The 17,602-nt window shown below is 47.3% G+C and overlaps 1 protein-coding gene across 1 annotated transcript; it reads left to right on the top strand.

The window, feature by feature from the left end:
* Window positions 1-640: 640 nt before the first annotated feature.
* Window positions 641-16,814, top strand: TH (tyrosine hydroxylase; the record flags this gene model as incomplete). Its single annotated transcript, XM_084208328.1, has 13 exons — window positions 641-730; window positions 5,096-5,299; window positions 8,327-8,501; window positions 9,292-9,380; window positions 9,594-9,661; window positions 11,384-11,434; window positions 12,222-12,367; window positions 12,729-12,864; window positions 12,992-13,061; window positions 13,348-13,404; window positions 13,985-14,080; window positions 14,244-14,377; window positions 16,655-16,814. 13 exons carry the CDS (start codon window positions 641-643, stop codon window positions 16,812-16,814), a joined length of 1,476 nt encoding a protein of 491 aa, XP_084064454.1.
* Between the last annotated feature and the right edge of the window lie 788 nt (window positions 16,815-17,602).

Below are 17,602 nucleotides of genomic sequence, written 5' to 3'. Positions count from 1 at the left end.
GTGACATGGCCAAATGAAGCTCTGAGGTGGTGGGGGAGCCCTGGAAGGCACAGCGTTGTCAGTAGCCGGGCGCCGGGAGGTGCTCAATGAGAACGGCATCCAGTCCCGCAGCAGCCTTGCGGGAATCAGTGTTATTTTCCTATTACTTTACTGCCTCCATGACAAGGCAAACAAGGGGGGAAGAAGGCTGGGAGAGGGCTAAATCTCTGCCTTCCTTTTATTTCATCCTTTCACAGATGAAAATCCTTTCATACAACTCCCAAGCTGGGGAAGCAAATGTGCCGGACTGAAACATGCAATGAGAATGAACTCCATCTAGAAGTGGGGGGGAGGGGGAAAGGAGAGAAAGGGTAAATTAGAGAAGAAATCTTTTGGATGCAGGCAAACAGGTGGGGGATTGTCTGGTCTGTGAAGGCAGGGTGTCTGCAATCTTTGTAGCGATTAGATTTAATGGGACAGACACGTTTCTCTCCTTCACATCCCCTCCTCCTCTCAGCCCGAGGGGGAGAAAGGAGGGAGGTGGTGATGGGGAGGTGGCAGGGGAAGAGAAGATTTGAAAGAGTCTTTGACGTCAGCCCTGCCCTATAAAAAGCTGGCAAGGAGCTGGAAAGCAGACAGCAGAGCTCGTGGAAGAGCAGAGATGCCAACCCCGAACATCTCCACCTCTGCAGCCAAAGGCTTCCGCAGGGCGGTGTCGGAGCTGGACTCCAAGCAAGCCGAGGCCATCATGGTAAGACAACCCTACCCCACTTCTTTCCCTCCCCCTCCAAAAACCACAGCCTCTTCCATAGCTATAGGCAGAGGCAGGCAAGGATAGATGGACCAACACTTTGTTTGTGGGACTTCCCCGACATGGGCACCTCTGGGCTCCAGGCTGGCAAAGGGAAATTACTCCAACAGTTCTGTCTACATACTGATACATGTGAAATTAAAACATTTAAGGGGGTGAAAACTTGAAATAATGAAACCACCTCAACAAAAAGTAAGGTGAACAACCCACAGACCTAAAGTAAGGACAGCAAGGAATCCCCATGTGAAAGGAAATTTGAAGATCTTAATGATTTCCAGGTTTCAAGGCATTAAACTGCAGAGATTTCACCTGTTTTAGCATAATAAAAAAAGTGGGGCTGTCATTGCAGACAGCACACAAGGCACAGGCAGTTTAACTTGTTTGTTCATGGCTGCTGTATCCAGTTTATCTCCCAGAACATCCTTCCCCCATTTCTGTTCCCAGTCCTCCTTGATGTGTTCCCAGCCCTGTGTTTAGCCCTGGGAAAGCTCCTGCACACACCAGGTCTGAATGTGTCAGGGAAAGGACAGGAGCATCAAGTGTCTTTAGAAAGCCAAGCCTGGCCAACCCATCAGACTTGCCGTAGGGACAGGGACATTTCAGCTCTTATCTTTGAAGCCTTGCCAGGCAGGATGAGCTTGAAGATTCCCAATACTGGACGTTCCTGTGGGGCAAAGATGTGGATAGGCAGCAGGTGACAATGCAGGAGCCAGAGCAGCCAGTGGCAATGGGTGCACCAGGAGGGGACCTGAGGAATAGAGATGGGTAAGGTAGCAGATATGTTTGGCAGGTGTCTGCAGTGTGACTCCAGCAGGTCACTTTTAGAGCTCCCCATTTCTCTCCCTTGTACCTACTGCCTTTTTCATCCACTCTCCCCTTAACCCTGTGCAATGCTCTGCCTCACTAAAATCAACCACTGCATTGGCAGAAAGGTGTTTTGGAGAGTGGAATTTGCTGGAAAAGAAGGGAAACATTAAGGAAACAAGGAGGTAAGCTTGTTTTCTCTAATAAATGGAAATCAGGGAAGGCTTCCCTCTCATGCAGACCTTTTCATTCTGCAAAATAATGAACACTGAAGTGGCCCTTGAAAACCTGATATTTTCCAAGCAACTTGTAAGATCAGTATTTGAGATGCTCAGTGTCTGGAGAAGTGAAGAGTGTCTGGTTATTGCACCCTCTGGGGTGCTGCTCTGTTTTATGAAAAAATGGGCCACTGAACATAGGGGCTAGGGGAGTTCATGTTCAACAAGTGGGCTGACAAGGGTGAGGCAACCTGCTTGGGGTGAGTGGCTCCTCCAGCCTGGAGGGTGCATAAAACCTTAGTCTGTGATTGTTTTTGAATGAAAATTTTCAGAAAAGGGAAAACAAATAAAATTAAAACTTTGCCCTGTGAGGATCACTCTGAGAGTTGGACGCATGAAAAGCTTTTCTCTTTGCTCTCACCTAGCACAGATGATCTCCACAACCCTGCCTTGTACCAGGCAAGAGGCATGACTCTGCATTTGTACGTGACATGGCATGTCCCTGGCCCTCGTGTTGTCGCTGTGACCGTGGGTGATCTGCACAGCCATCACCCACCATCACATCACCTCCAGCAGCTCTGAGGTGTTCCCTTGCCAGGGGAGCTGCAAACTGGGGGGAAAATCCAGATCTTTGCAATTCCCAAAACTCCTCTACACCAGCAGGTATTTTACATGTCAGCTGGTGTAGCCAAACATCAAACTCTGTGGAAAAATCTTTGGTTATGTATTAAGTTTTTCTGCTGCTAATAGTTTTTGCAAGAGACCCTTGGACTGGAGCTGGGGTAGAGTTTGGCTACAGAGCCAGGCAGGAGAAAGCCATTGGAGCCAAAAAAGCAGCAAAAAGCACCCAGGAAAGCAGGGGTGGGACATTAATGTCTCCAGTCTTTACAATCCTTCCTGATTGCTGCAAATAATGAGCCAGGGGGAAAAAAAGGCAACAGAATAGCTCAGAACACAGTATTTTTAATGGCAATATGCAGGCTGGGCACTCTGACTTGCAGCAAATTCGAGGAAGGAAAAATGAACAAACCCTTCATAAGAGGTGCAAACTAACCTTCAGAAGAGGTGAATGAGTCAGGCCTGGTTAGGCAAATAAATGCTTTGTAAAATCAAATTACAGTTCTCACTGTAGCCAGATATGCACTCAGGGAGGGAGTCTGCAAGGCAATTCAGGAATATCATATAATGGTGCCTTTGGAAGAAAGGAAGGCATTTATCAAGAGGTCAGGTTGGTTATTATATATGCCACATTCCTAATTCCCAGCAAAAGGAGATAATAGCCCAATGAGCATAAATGTGAGGGGCAGATTTGAGGACAGTGAGGTGGGGAACACACAGCCAGGCAGCCTCCAGCTGGCAGAGGAGGCAGCAGGCAGGCAGATTCCTCCCAGCCCTCTTCTCCCAAGCAAAATTCAGCCTTTTTCTGCTTTGATTTTTTTTTCCAATTTACCCACTTAAACTATGCCATCATGCAGCTACGAACAGGAACCAAAGCCCCCACTCCTGCCTGCCAGGGGCCACCCAGCCCCAGCACATGTGTGGGACTGGCTGTGTCTGCTTCTCCTGGTGCAGCTTTCCAGTCATTTTAAAGCACACCCAGCTGGATTTTAACCTGGTTTACATCTTAAATATGGGGGTCTAATCTCCCTCCTCTCCCCTCCTCCTTTTACAGAAGTAAAATCCTGCTGTACCTCAGGGCACAGTGTGACAAAGCACCCTTGGGTAAAGCACTGCCTGGCTTGGGATGGCTGTGGATTTTCTGTGGCTGGCACAGGGCACAGTTTGCCCTGCTTATTGCAGGCACTTTAAAGTAAACACCAGCTTAGCTTAAAACACTGCACTGGTGGCAAACACACACTTAAAGCTGAGCATGTGCTGACCAGATTTTTAAAGTTACAACTGAGATCACCTGTTAGATGTCTGCTCTTTTTGGGCACAAACACCGCCAATTCAAACAAGCAGCAGCATGCACTTATTTGTTTTAAGGTGTTTTTCTGTTCCCTGAGGAATAAAGGGGGGAATCTAGAAATATAATTTTGGAGGGGGTATCTTTACTGAAACAGGAGCAGATAGAGGTGTGTGGGCTGGTGCCTCGATATGCTGCTGAGTCTTTGAGGCTGCATTTAAAGTGTCAGCTTTACACTGCTAAAGCATCCAAGAGGATTCTCACAGGAAACATGAGTTACTGATAGTGGGCTTTGAAAATCAGAGAGAAAATAAACTTAGTAGTCAGTCAGGCTGTCTTGTTAAAAGGAAAACACTCTTAATTTTCACAAGGTAGGGAAAGCATTGCTTAGTTAGCACATTCTAAATATTTTCAATATAATTACAGAGAAAACTGCAGTCAGTTCCACTCTGTGTCCTTCTTCAGTGCTGCGCCAGGTTTCTTTTAGCAAGCTCTGGAGGTTTGTCATCTGGTTTGGGTCTTGAACACAGAAAACTGGAACCAGATGCGTTGCCTCTGAATAGAAAACTGGTTGTAAAAAGACCAAGAACAAATAAGTTGGTATATGAGCTATTTGTATAACAAAAGAAACAGCAGTGATTGAAGTAGTTTGTAGTTCACTATAAGTATAAACAGGTGTCCTGACATGACCTCAGGCTCAGAGTTGCATTTTAGGTTCAATTCCAAGTAACAGAAATCTGCAGGAGTTTGTTCAGATAAAACAAATCCACAGATAAGTGGGAGGAATTTATTTTCTGGGGTATATGGTTGTGGTTTCAATTACACTTCAATGGATAAGCATCCACTTAATGTCAAAAGTAAATGTCATATTGCATCCTGGGAGCAGTTTTGCTAAGCTGCCCTGCTAATACACCTGCAAACAGTTCCTGTTTTCTGACCAGGCCACAGCTGTGGGCTTCACCTGTCCCTCACAAAGTATCTTTTCACAGATGACCTCAGGTTTGTCTGATGTCTCTCCACTTGAGTTCATCAGACACCTGAAAACCACATAAGGTTGTTTCTGAGTTTTGGGTTTTTTTCAGAGGGTATTGAAATCCGCTGCTAGGGGAGGTGAGGGGAGAAGTCCACTCTCCAATTATGCTAAAAAGATCTTTTACACAGGTTTTTTTTTCCTCAAAGATTCACATTTCTGAAAGTTCAATTTTAAAACCTCAGTCCTCGTGAGTAGATCTTCCTCTACAAAGCCAGGCAAGTCAGTCCAGGCTTTCCCTGCTTCCTCTGCTGACACATACCAGTCATATCTCATCCAGCTGCTGGGAATGCCTGTGATCTCCTCCACTCTGTGAGCAGTGTTACTTACTCCTGTTCTGCCTTCAGTCTCCACGGTTCGTTGGAAGACGTCAAAGCCTCATTGAGGATGCCAGGAAGGAGAGAGAGGCTGCGGCTGCAGCCACTGATGCTGCAGAGTCCACAGAGACCATTGTGTTTGAGGAGAAGGATGGGAGAGCCATGCTGAACCTCTTCTTCATGCTCAAGGGAGCCAAGACTTCACCACTGTCCCGTGTCCTTAAGGTATTTGAGGTGAGTACCTTGGTACTCAAGGAACACACTCCAGGTTTCATGACTGGGCTGTAAGAAGTGTCACTTAAGTGTAATAAAGAAGCCTCAGACCAGGTCAGCCTACTTAAAATTACCAGTTTATTGTCTGGTGTCTCTGAAGTCATGCTTTGCTCATGGCCCAGTCCTCACTTGCCATCACTAAGAAGGAGGTGTACCTCTCTCTTGCAGTGCTGTTAAGCTCTGGCCTTAATTTGGCTTAATTATTTTCAGTTCCACACTTGAGCCCACACCCTTAGGTTTGCAGTGTACTCTGACAGCCCTCCCCACTGCTCAGCACTTCAACTTCAGGCACAGGGCTCTGATCCCACATTCAAAGCAAGCTGTGCCCTGCCTGTCTGTAGACCAAACCCATCTCACTAGTGGGTCAATACCACACTGGTCCTCAGTCAAATAGTGACAGAAACACCTTTGACCTGGGTGTAAAACTGGCATATTGATTTCAAAATTACCTTTCTACTTCAAGGATTATTCTGATTCATATGTTAAAGGTTCTGTTGGTTCCCCTCAAGACATGCATCCTGTCTATGCCTTTAATACCAAGGAAAACTGGTAACCAAGCTTTTTTCCCTAGCCAGCAATGTGATGTTGCATTATATAGAATCTCAGTGCCATGAATGGAAAACCTGCGATATGTGCTGCCTATTTAAACAGTAATCCAAGCATGACAGCTTGCATTCATGTAGTGTGTTTTCATCCAGAATGATTCAAAAGTGTTCTGCAAACCGAGGTTCTGAGATGTGTTTTATCTATGGTAGTTTAATTTCATTGACTTCAGCAGTGAGAGGACAGGACAATTTGTTCCTATTAATCAGTCATGTGGCTTGTAAGGGGCCTCTGGAAGTCTCTGGTCCAACCTCCTGCTCAGAGCATGTCCAGTCACAGCAGGTTGTTTGGGGCTTTGTACACTATACAGAAAACCTGCTACTTAAAAACTGTAAACATACAAAAAGTGTGTTTGGCAGATAGGTACTTCCCTGAAATTGTAGGGCATTCTAGTTATTCATTGCCCATTCAGTATTACCTCTGATAATCTTATGAAAACCATTAAGATCGTCAGCAATTACAATTCCTCTATGAGGACTGTTGAAAGAAAAGCTGTTTTTGGACAATATATAGTTCTTGTCTCAAGACTGAAAGAACCTTTATGACAAATTTTCAGACAAAACCCATGCGCTGTGGTGACTGGGGTCTGCTTCCCAGAACACACAGATGCCAGATAAAGCATGACAAATCCATCAGTGTAACATTCAACAGGCTGCTAAGTGAGTATGAAACAGATGTGTAAGCTCTGTACTTCGAAGAGTTTATGTTATACTGCATTTAAACTCTGTAATTTAAACAATTTTAAAAACATCAAGCGAGAAGCTGTGGCAGCTTATGTTCAAATATTGTTTGTTTCTTCCTGGAGCAAAAAAGCTCTTTGAGCTTGTCACAGGGAGAGCTTTAAATATAATAAAAAGACAAGCATGTCAAGTCCCAGCAGAGGAAGATTCATTTCCCAGATCCCTCTGGCAATGCAGGTACAAGATATGAAAGCAGACGGGCATAATGACATTTACCTCATCATGAACCAGGCTGCAGGGTAGCTGGTTTCACTCTTCTGTATGTGTTACATGCAGCTGAAGCATAGGTAATGCAATCACAGCTGTCAGATTAATGCAAAGGTATCGATTGTTGAGGGGACAATGTAATAGTGAAGTTGGTAGGTACATTAAAAAACACCATTCTAAATTTAATTTACCTGTAGCATCGCATCTGTTCCTTCTCATCTTTTTGCCTCTGATTAACAAAAGAAATCACGTCCCTTCCTCTATCAAAGGTCCTGCAGGAACTTTGGGAAGGTTGGGTCATTGCCTAGTGCCTTGGGCTTGTACTGCCAGTTTTCACTGAGCTAAAGAAAATACCCACAAATCTACCAATGCCCTTTGCGAGACTACAGACATCATTTTGCCTCCTTTTTCCATGGAGGAGGCCAGATCCTACAGCGAGCCCAAATGGCATCAGCGCTGGCAGTGAACCCAGACCAGCGCTGGCGGGGGCGAGCCGCGGCAGCCCGGGCGTTCAGCACCACGGCCAGCGCCGCGCCGCCGGCCCGCCCGGACCGCGCCCGCCCCGCGGGACCCTGCCGGACCGGCGGGACCCTGCCGGACCTGTGGGACCCTGCCGGACGTGCGGGACCCTGCCGGGCCTGTGGGACCCTGCCGGACGTGCGGGACCCTGCCGGACCTGTGGGACCCTGCCGGACTGCGGGACCCCGTCGGAGCCGCGCCCCACTCACCACTGCCCCCACCAACACACCTCTCGGGAGAGGCTGGGGTGGGAAAATGTAACGTGGCGCTCTGCCACAGCAGCTGCTTCTCTTGGTCTTCTTTACCATGGTGGAAGTCTTCTGTTGTTAGCTATTGAACGGCCTCGGTGTTTGTGCAGAAGGAGAAAATGTGGAATTAATGGGTAAGTGTGTTTATAAGGGAGGAAGGTGGGGCCATGAAGAAAACAACAAGAAGGAATCTGTCCCAGACTGGGATTGTTCATCCTGGAAAAGAGAAGGCTTCTTGGTGACCTAATTGCAGCCTTCCAATAACTGAAGGGGGTTAGGGGAAAGATGGAGAGGGACTTTTTACAGGAGCACGTAGTGTCAAGACAGGGGGGATGGATTCAAAGTGAAAGAGAGTAGGTTTAGGTCAGGTAGTAGGAAAATATTGTTTACTGTGAGGGTGATGAGACACTGAAATAGGTTGCCCAGAGTTGTGGATTCCTGGGAGTGTTAAAAGTCTGGTTGGACGGAACTCTGAGCAACCTGGTCTGTGAAAGTTGTCCCTGTCTAAAGCAGGGAGGTTGGAATGAGAATGATGTTTAAGGTCCCTTCCGACCCAAACTGTTCTATAATTCTGCATCCATATGGACATCTTTGCGTAGTAGCACAAGGTGTTTTAAATGTTGCTTAATGTTTGGTTGTTTTTTTTTTTCTTCCTTTCCATGTCTCCAAAGACATTTGAAGCTAAAATTCACCACCTGGAGACCAGGCTTAGCCGAAAGCCTCGCGAAGGGATCGCTGAGCTGGAATACTTTGTGCGCTGTGAAGTCCACAGCTCTGACCTCAATACTTTCATTAGCTCCATCAAGAGGGTAGCAGAAGATGTGAGGACCACTAAGGAAGACAAATGTAAGGAACTTTACAAACATTTCCACTTGTGTGGAGAGGCTGAGCTCTCCCCGTAGAAACAGGGTGGAGGCTTTGTTATTCCCAGTAAAGGGAAAGGGCTGCTGTGTGCTGAATTTGAGCAAACCAGAAGAGATTGTCTCTGGGATACCTGAATCCTAAAAGTAATTTCCCTCCTTGTCCTTTTCTCAAGAAACTCCATTGTTCATAGCCCATTCTTCTGGTAAAAGATAAGAAAAAAATTAAACAGGAGGCTGAATTTCATGCTTTGCTCACACCTCTCCTCATGAGTTCTCCATCCCTACTCCAGCCCTTTATATTATAAACACAAAGTTCTTTCCTACCTATCTGTTAGGACCTCTGTACAGATTCCAGCACTAATCTACAAGACACTTCCTGTGCCATCCTGTCCTATCTGAATATAGAATGATTATTGTAGAATAATATTGGAGAAGAATATCCCTGGAGAACTATGACCAGCAGGATCTCTGGGTGTTTTTTAATGTGAATCAGTCAGTAAAATCTCATTTTCATCTTCTTCTTCAGTTTTGCCACAAAATATTCTGCTGAGAGATGGGCAAGGAAGCAATGAAATGCAGATCATGGCATTAGACATGACTCTAGGAAAGGAGCACTGAGACTGTGAGACTACTGCCTGGAAGTAGCTGTGCCATGTTGTATGTCTGCATTTGGTACACCAGACCAGGCGTATCTTATTCAGCCTCAGAGCTCCTTCTCTCTTTAGGGGATCTTCCCTTCCACAGACAGACTGTCACTTTCTCTCTCCCCATAGTTCACTGGTTTCCCAGAAAAATCTGCGAACTGGACAAGTGTCACCATTTGGTCACCAAGTTTGACCCTGACTTGGATCTGGATCACCCGGTGAGTCAGTCTGTGTGCGCGCTGTCACACTGGACTCCTGAGCTGTCCCACAGAAGCAGGGAGCTGAGAACACCCTTCAGTGCAGCTGATCAGGGGACTGGAGTGTGACTGCCAGCTTGAGAGATGCCTCTCCAGCCAGTGGTGAATTTTCCTGGGTGAGAAGCTTTAGTGACTGATTAAAAGTCCTGTCTCTGTTCCTGTTTGTCACCGCAGGGCTACTCTGACCAAGTATATCGCCAGAGAAGGAAATCAATAGCAGAGATTGCTTTTCACTATAAGCAGTAAGTCTCCTTCCTAACATTCATGTTGGGTCAATGACATGTCAGTGAACCCATTGGGAAGTCATTGTGCTACCTGTATGACACTCCTCTTCCTTTGTGTTTTGTCTCCCCGTTCAGCTTTTTCAGCTCCTTTTGTGTCACTCCTCTCTTTGCATTCCAGTTTCTCTTTAATTAAAAAGATCTGTTGTCATTAATTCATACACTGGTAAGTGTATAGTAAGAATAAACCTCCTGCATAGCAAAAGCCAGATATCTACCCATCAGACCTCAAACTTCATTTGGAAATGTGGTATCTCTTTAGAATGGCATCTAGTTTTGGCTTCAGTGTTCCAAGTACTGAAAAAGATTCCATGCCATGGAAAATTTATTCCAAAGGTTCATTATCCTGGTCGTGAAAAAATGTGGGTTTTACTTCTAAGCTGGACTTCGATGGCTTTAGCTTTTACCCAATGGATCACACATGTCTTTCATCTACTAGATAAAATACTGCTATCAGATTTTTTTCTTTTTTGCTATGAGGGTATTTATAGGCTAAATGATTCACCTCCTAACTCTGCTAAATTAAATAGATTCTAGTAATGTTCTCATCATTGTCTTATATAGATTTAAGACTATGCCTTGTACTCTTACTTAATACTTCTACTCTGACACATGCAATGATAGCACTCAGCATGCTCACTACAACATCAAACAGAGTCTGATATTCAGTTAGGTTTGTAAAATCTTCCCCAGATCCTATTCAGTGATGCTGCCTTTCACAGTAGCATTCTCTCTCTGAGCAGGACTTGAAGTGCTGAAAGCAGACTACAGAAATTATATGGGTCACCTGTTTGAGCCACCCCTGCAACTGGTGTGATCCCAGCAAGGGCTTCTGCTGGGTTCTCATGTTCTTGGCCAATCTGAAGCCCAGAGTATGGACACTGATGGTTTTATCCTGTTCAATTACTAAACACACAGAAAGTCACGGTGCCAGAGGAAGAGACCCAAGTGACACAGGGTTAAATACTGTCCTAAGATGAGGCACCAATTTAAGAGGTTTTCTCTAACATCTCACCTGCAGGTTAGCATTTATGAGCCACTGTGTAGCATCCCTTCAGGCATCCCTTCAGGAACTGTGCCTTACAATATATGAATATCTCATTCGTCCAAACACAGAAAAGAAAGAGTTAGGAAATACAATTGCTAACTATGATGAGGAAAAGCAAAATTGTCATTTCATCAATGCCCATTTACATCAATGTTGAAATTTTCTTTTCCTGCCATCCTTAACCTTATTGACAATATATTTTTCTGCAGGTGAAATGCATTTAGGTTTCCTTATTAGCTGCTTTTATTTCCCAGCCACCAGTGCATTCTTGGAGCCCTCAGCTCCATGAAGTTCAGACATAAGAAATTAATTTATTTTCACGCACTAAGTTTTTAAATTTTTTTCAGATAAAACCATTCTTTTTACCCCTGGTAAATATTACACCTGCTAAACTCTTGCTCATCCTTTCTTCTTTCATAATCTCTGACCAGACTCATGCTTTTCTTTGCCCCTGTGTTTTGTTGCACCTGTACAAATGACCCAGTAGTAAGGCTTTGTCTTTTCTGTCCCCACCTTGTTTGGTTGTTAAAGAAGATTTATGAACATCATGCAGAGCTTCTCCAGAGTGCTTCTTTCTCCTGGGGAAGGGGAGCCTGGCTGGGGCTCTGCTCAGTAATGGTGCCTTTGCCTTGCAGCGGGGACCCAATCCCTCACGTGGAGTACACGGCGGAGGAGACAGCCACCTGGTGAGTGCTGATTCCATGATTAGTGCTGATTTCACTAGTACTGCTTCACCACTGGAAGCTGGGAGTCAGAACCCAAACATTTATGGCATGACCTCTTGAAAAATGTGTCAGGAGTGCAATCATCCCACTTAATGGCTTGTTATAAAAAACACTTTGATGCTGCAGCCTCCAGGGGTTTCCTCCAAAGGAGCCTCCCCACAGAGCAAGGTAGATAATTTGGAACCCCACTTCTCTAAGGGTCCTGACTCAGTAGCAACCTTCAAAGAAAGAGCAGTTATCACAGCTGCAGGAAGAAATGTGAGGCCCATGGTGAATATCTGTGTGGTACCTCACAGGCCTCACTTAGGAAAGCACTCCCTTATGAACATGATTTTTCCAGGACTGTTGCTGCAGGAGTGTTTCTGAAAACAAGGCCAGCTCAAATAAGCTGAGTACACAGGCTTCTCAACAAGGTCATCTGGTTCTATTGACTGTCTTCACAGTGCAACTTCAGGAGTTAACCTTCTGGGAATATTTTAATTCCAGCTAATACCTTTCATACAGTCTTCTGACCTCCAAGTCAGAAATAGGTCTGTGCAGACACAGACCTGTGCTGCCTTTGCAGGTTCATTTGAATGTGTGTCTGCGTGTTTAAATACCTCTATAAATGTGCAGAGTCATAGACTTAGGTGGAGAAAGGCGAAAGGACACGGAGCCTAAAGAATGAGTCCCTGATAGTGCATAGCCAGAGCGCAGGAGGGGACTGGACACATTACCCACTGAATGTCTGCCACCTCTCCTCCTGAAGGAAGGAGGTGTACAGCACCCTGAAGAGCTTGTACCCCACCCATGCCTGCAAGGAGTACCTCGACGCTTTCAGTCTGCTGGAGAAATTCTGCGGCTACAGTGAGAACAACATCCCTCAGCTGGAGGAGGTGTCCCGCTTCCTGAAAGGTGGGTACGGCCCGGGGCACCCAGGTTCAGGCTCTGCCGGCGGGGGCAGCTGCAGACGGGAAGCCTGAGCCCCAAGGAGTAGGGAGTGAGCGGAGGTTTAGGGGGAGAGCTGGTGCCTTGGGCATTGCTCACAGAGGACAGGGGCAGAGCCCGAGTGGTGGGTCCTGCAGCGATACACAGCGGGCTGGGGCTGAAGGGCAAACCCGTGGCCAAGTGATCCCGCTGAGCGCCTGGAGAGCAGGGGATGTTCCCAGGAGGAGCCGATGGATTGGGCCGGTGCAGCCCTTTCGCTCCCAGCGCTGGGGGCGGCGGCACAGCCCGTGGGCCGTGTGCCCTGCACGGTGGGTGTCTGCTCTTCCAGAGAGGACCGGCTTCCAGCTGCGGCCGGTGGCCGGCCTGCTGTCAGCACGGGACTTCCTGGCCAGCCTGGCCTTCCGCGTCTTCCAGTGCACGCAGTACATCCGCCACGCCTCGTCGCCCATGCACTCCCCCGAGCCGTGAGTATGGCCCCTGGCCTCCCTGCCCGCAGAGTCCCGGCTGGCCGGCAGTCACCCTTTTCCCCCGGCAGACGCGCTCTGTCCGCTGCTGACTGTGTTTGCCTCCTTTCCCCCCTCCCCTCGGCAGGGATTGCTGTCACGAGCTGCTGGGGCATGTCCCGATGCTGGCTGACAAGACATTTGCCCAGTTCTCTCAGGTAAGGTGGTATCTGCTTTCTCCCCCTTGAGAGGTGGGAATCCAGACCCTGGTGTTGCCACCTAAACCTTTCTTGCTCTTATTAACCTTGAGTTCTATGATGGACCAAGACCCTAAATGCTGACTCTGCCACAAAGTGGTTTTAGTCTGATCACGGTGAAGTCCCAGCAGATGCCCGGCACTGCAGGGCAGCAGTATGTATGGTCTTGATCTTGAGCCAATAAAACAGAGAAATCAATGTCTAAGGCCCTCAGTCCTGATGTTTGTCCCTTCCCTGCTCTTCCTAGGACATTGGGCTGGCGTCTCTGGGAGCAACTGATGAAGAAATTGAGAAACTATCAACAGTAAGTTTTCCCCTTTGCAGGATGTGGGAGGCACAACACCTCCAGCAGTGCTTCTGTGGTAACAAGGAGACTGGTCCAGCCTGGTATTCCAAGATTTGCAGGCTCAGAGCTCCCACCCAAGCTGCCCTATGCTCTTTTCATGATGACTGTGCAGAGCAGAGATCAGTTAAACAGCGGAGTTCGCTTGCACATTAACCCAATTTTCTCGGGCACCAGTAGTATCACCAAGCATCGTATTTCCAACAGCAGCACTGCTGGGACTCATTGGGATGGGATTAAATGACATCTGCTTCCTTTGGCTCTCCCTCAGCAAGGTCACCTGTCCTGCCACAAGGACACCAAACAGCAGCATGTCACAGCAGATGGAACAAGCCCAGGGACACAGATTCTGTCCTGGTGTAGCAGCAACTTAGTTTAGCACTTTTCTCTGAAAGCAAAGTCTGGACAGGGGACAAAGAGGCAGGTGCCTGTTCCTTTAAACCACCCCAGACCCTGGCCATGATGTAAGGGCTCAGAAGTGACAGGGAGATGAGGATGAGGAGCTGTGTCCCTCAGGAATTTTTCTTTTTTCTTTTCACAGCTTTACTGGTTTACAGTGGAGTTTGGGCTCTGCAGACAGAATGGAATAGTCAAAGCCTATGGAGCCGGGCTCCTCTCTTCCTATGGAGAGCTCATAGTAAGTCCCACCATAACCTGCCTCTGCTCTAGACCCTGTAGAGAACAACACTCCCTGCTTCTGCACAACGACTTTCCTCAGTCTGTTCTCCGCCTTTGCCCACCCCATATGTGCTCCCCACTGCCCTTAGTTTCATGCTGGATTTTTTCTGCCGTGTTCACAGCACTCCTTGTCAGATGAGCCAGAGGTGAGGGACTTCGACCCTGATGCTGCAGCTGTTCAGCCCTACCAGGACCAGACCTACCAGCCTGTTTATTTTGTGTCTGAGAGCTTCAGTGATGCCAAAAATAAATTGAGGTAGGACTGGGCAATGAGAGACCCAAAAAATAGGAAATTAAGATTCTTGTTATCTATTGAAATAGGGCTTGACATTATGGCTGCTTTCAGTCTGAGTTCTCAGAAGTGCTCTGAAAACTTTGATCAGGTCTTCCAAAGTAAAGCAGTTCTCCAGATCCTACAGGGAACACGCTTGACATGAATAGATCTGTCCAGGGGAAAAAAATCAACTTCTGCCACCTAGGCTTGTTAACACTAGCATGTTACTGGGCCCCAGATACCATCCCACCATGGTAATTGGGTTTCCCAATCCCATGGGATTGCAAACAGGATGGTAAGGGTCAGCTCTACCCACAGACATCTGTTCAGAAGAGCATTTTCTTGGTCATACCCAGAACTGCCCACAGGAGGAAAGCTCAGTCCTTGGACTGCTTTGATTGGCAGAGGAAAACTTTGCCTATGCCACTTTTATCCTCACTTAGGAAAGAGACAGGATGAGGCAAACATGATGTACATGACTTTACAGTTCCTGTGAGAGGGGTATTTAAAATAAATCACGTGGTGAGGACTGCTGTATTTCAACTTCTGATTTTATTACCCTCACTTGCACTGTTCATACAACCTGGAGTCCAGCTGCTCAAAAGCAAGCATGGGGGAGCCCATGCTCACACACACACACCAGGCTGTTTTAAAAAAACCCCAACTGCTGCCTAATGAGTCATTTCCTTGCTTTTAAAAAGGGAAAATACACCACATACACAGCCAAGATTAGGCTAGAGGTCTTGACTGTGACAAGCACTGTAAATTATCCTCTTTAAGGAGTTCAGAGACCACACAGATGCTACTTTGTGAGGTGAAAACATTCAAGCATTGTCCCTTTTGCACCACGGGCCTGACTATCAGTGTTACTCCTGGGGAAAAGCCTTTTTTCTCAGTAAAGACACACTCCCCCAGTGCCCTTCTAAGCAGCCATGCTGTATCTAGTTGCTTCAAGAGGTGTCAAGTGAGCACACCCCTTTTGGAGGGCAGATTTCTAGCCATTAGAGGCTGTGCTACGAGCCATCGCTGTGGCAGCTGACATTAACAAGAGAGTGAGCAGGACTTTGCCAGGCAGAACTGAGAGGAACCACATCTTTTAGGAGGAGGGCAACGTGAGTATGCAGGAACCTCCTTTGTTTATGCTTTTTTCCGTTGTTTTCCTGCAATGGCACGGCAGCTCCCTGCCAGCGCCAGCCTGCGCCTTGCACTGTGTTTCCCCTTGGCCCTCTGCGCTGTGTTTTCCTCCAGATCCCTCCAGTTCCGGCCTAGCCGCGAAGTACCAGCTGGAGGAACATCTGTCTCCGTCTGGGGAAGGGCTGCGCTTCCCCGAGCGCTGCCCGAGCAGACCCGCGGTAGCCACAAGAGGGTAGCCTAAGCTAAGCAATCCAGGAGCGAAAGGGTGAAGCCTCAGCAGAGCGCAGGGGCACGCCTGCTGTTAGCGCTGCTTGTCCCCTCGTGTTCCCAAGCCTTCCCAGAGTGGGACTGCAGCCATAAACACCTAACTGTAGATTTTCAGCTCCACAGTCACACAACCCCCAAATGAAAAAATCCTGCCTTGTCAAGTATACAAATCTTAGTGCTGGAAGTGAACGTTGGGCAACTTAGGGCACACCCTACCCTTGATTGGCTTTCACTTGACCACATATTTCTCCATTAGAAAAACAGCAACAAGGTCTTGTTCTTGAGAGGTATCAGGTAAAGTCAAGCTCATCGCTGAGATTCAGGCTGAATTTGGCTTTGGGGGCAGCAGTGCAGCTTTGCTGAAGCACGAGGCTCTGGTGACACTATTCTCATCCTCTAGCTCAGGTCTCAGCCACTGCCTGTCAAGTCTATCCTTAATATGCCAGACGGCTAGTTCCCCCCTCCCCAAGCAGAGATTAGTCAATAAATGCATGTCAGAAAGGATTTAGTAATATACTACGATAATGCCACAGGCTTTCTCTGCAATTAGCTTCTAAATCTCCTTGGCCTTTTTTGAAAAAGGAATTGCAGCAGAGGATGCCTGGCAGTGGCCATGGAGGTGACCAGTTTGATGCACCCTCCTGTTTGGTACAGCCCACAGAGAGCCACAGTCAAACTCATGGTGTTCCTTGACAAACAGAAGGGATCTCTAGTAGTGCTGTAGGGGAGCTGGAAAGGTGGAAATTCTGCCTAAAGGAGGCATTAACCTCTGCTGATCTTCCTGGGTAAATGGTGATGAGTAGGAGGGAGACTCAGGAGCCCTGCCCTGTACCCATCTTCCTGCACTTTCCCTTGCAGGAACTACGCGGCACACATCAAGCGGCCCTTCTCGGTGAAGTACGAGCCCTACACCCACAGCATCGAGCTCCTGGACAGCCCCCAGATGATCTGCCACTCCCTGGAGAGCGTGAGGGATGAGCTTCACTCGCTGATTAACGCGCTCAATGTTATCAGTTAATACAAGAACTGAGCCCTTTCCGTCCCCTCCCGGCCCCCAGCGCGCCCGCCCTGCCCTCTCCCGGTTCCCAGCTGATCATTCCTACCTGTCTGCTCCAAACATTGGCACTGCTGCCTGTCACCACGCGACCCCAACAGCTTCCCACTTTTGGATGTAGGGCCAGCTCGGAGGAGGGCAGCGGGACACACCCGAGGCCTGCTGGCTTTTTGGGTAGCTTTTCTATTGACTGCTGGAAGAGGCTTAGCAGATATTAAAAAGCATGGCCAGGCTAAAACGTTGAAGTCAAGAGCTTTGTGCTAAGCTCCTGGGTGCAAGGAAGAGGAGAAAATCTACTGTATTTAAAAAGAAAAAAAAGAGAAGCAATAATTTTTTTTTAATTGCAATTTGAGAGAAAAATTTAATCTGCCTTTTTTTTTCTATCCCCAAAGCAACTCTATAAGTCTTGTTCTTAGTTATCCTAATATTACTATCACCTAATGTAGCTCAGGTGTGTGACTAATGCTATTGCTGGCCATTTCCAAGGAAGGTAAACATCTGGTTTGGATGCTCAAACCCAGTTTCATGCAGTTTTCAGTGTAGATATTAATGGCTTGATCTGACCCAAAGCTCTTGGTTTTCCTCCCCCTGCTTTTGCCCTTCTTATCTTCTTGCAGGCTGTCTCATAACTTAGCGGTTTGCTCAGAAGTTTGGCCCAAGGTTATGCAGCTGTGCAGTATCAGAGCTGGGCTTGGGATGTGTGGAGGCTGCTAAACAGCTGTGGGGGACAGTGAAGGGGAGAATTACACAGA

This window comes from Fringilla coelebs (genome assembly GCF_963513975.1).
Source record: "Fringilla coelebs genome assembly, chromosome: 6".
NCBI lineage: Eukaryota > Metazoa > Chordata > Aves > Passeriformes > Fringillidae > Fringilla > Fringilla coelebs.
This window is presented reverse-complemented; position numbering and strand designations above follow the sequence as displayed.